This window comes from Sinocyclocheilus grahami, unplaced genomic scaffold (assembly GCF_001515645.1).
Source record: "Sinocyclocheilus grahami isolate Dianchi unplaced genomic scaffold, SAMN03320097.WGS_v1.1 scaffold53.1, whole genome shotgun sequence".
Lineage (NCBI taxonomy): Eukaryota > Metazoa > Chordata > Actinopteri > Cypriniformes > Cyprinidae > Sinocyclocheilus > Sinocyclocheilus grahami.
This window is the reverse complement of record NW_015505232.1, coordinates 35332-35791: the sequence shown is the minus strand read 5'-3', so window position 1 is coordinate 35791 and position 460 is coordinate 35332. Positions and strand designations below refer to the sequence as shown.

The 460-nt window shown below is 38.3% G+C and overlaps 1 protein-coding gene across 1 annotated transcript in view; it reads left to right on the top strand.

The window, feature by feature from the left end:
* Positions 1–460, top strand: part of LOC107583408 (olfactory receptor 6Y1-like) — a 10484-nt gene that overhangs the window by 1924 nt on the left and 8100 nt on the right. The window contains exon 2 of the mRNA XM_016269612.1: positions 40–306. Coding sequence (XP_016125098.1) covers positions 40–306 — 267 coding nt within the window. The remainder of the gene's footprint in view (positions 1–39; positions 307–460) is intronic.

Sequence of the window (460 nt, the reverse complement as noted above, 5' to 3'; positions counted from 1 at the left end):
GCATGTCCCAAATGTTTTTCAATTGTGTTATTTTTGCAGTGCAATCAATTACTCTTACTATTTTGTCTTTTGACAGATTTGTAGCTATTTGTTTACCACTGAGGTATCATATGATTGTGACCCACAGATCAATGCTTGTTATGATTGGTGCTTCATGGATAATAGGACTGTCGATAGCAACAGCTGCAATCATTTTCCTGACTAGACTGTCTTTCTGCAGGGTTGTTGTAATCGTTAATAGTTTCTACTGTGATCATGGGCCTATATCACGTTCTTCCTGTAGCGATTATTTTCAGAGCTTTGTGATATCCGTTTTGTACCCTGTAATCATCCTTGGGTTACCAGGGGTTTTTATTGTTTTTACCTATACATGTATAGCTGTGACATTGTTCAGAATCACAACCCCACAAGACCGTCAACGAGCCACAAAGACATGTACTGCTCATTTAATATTAGTGGC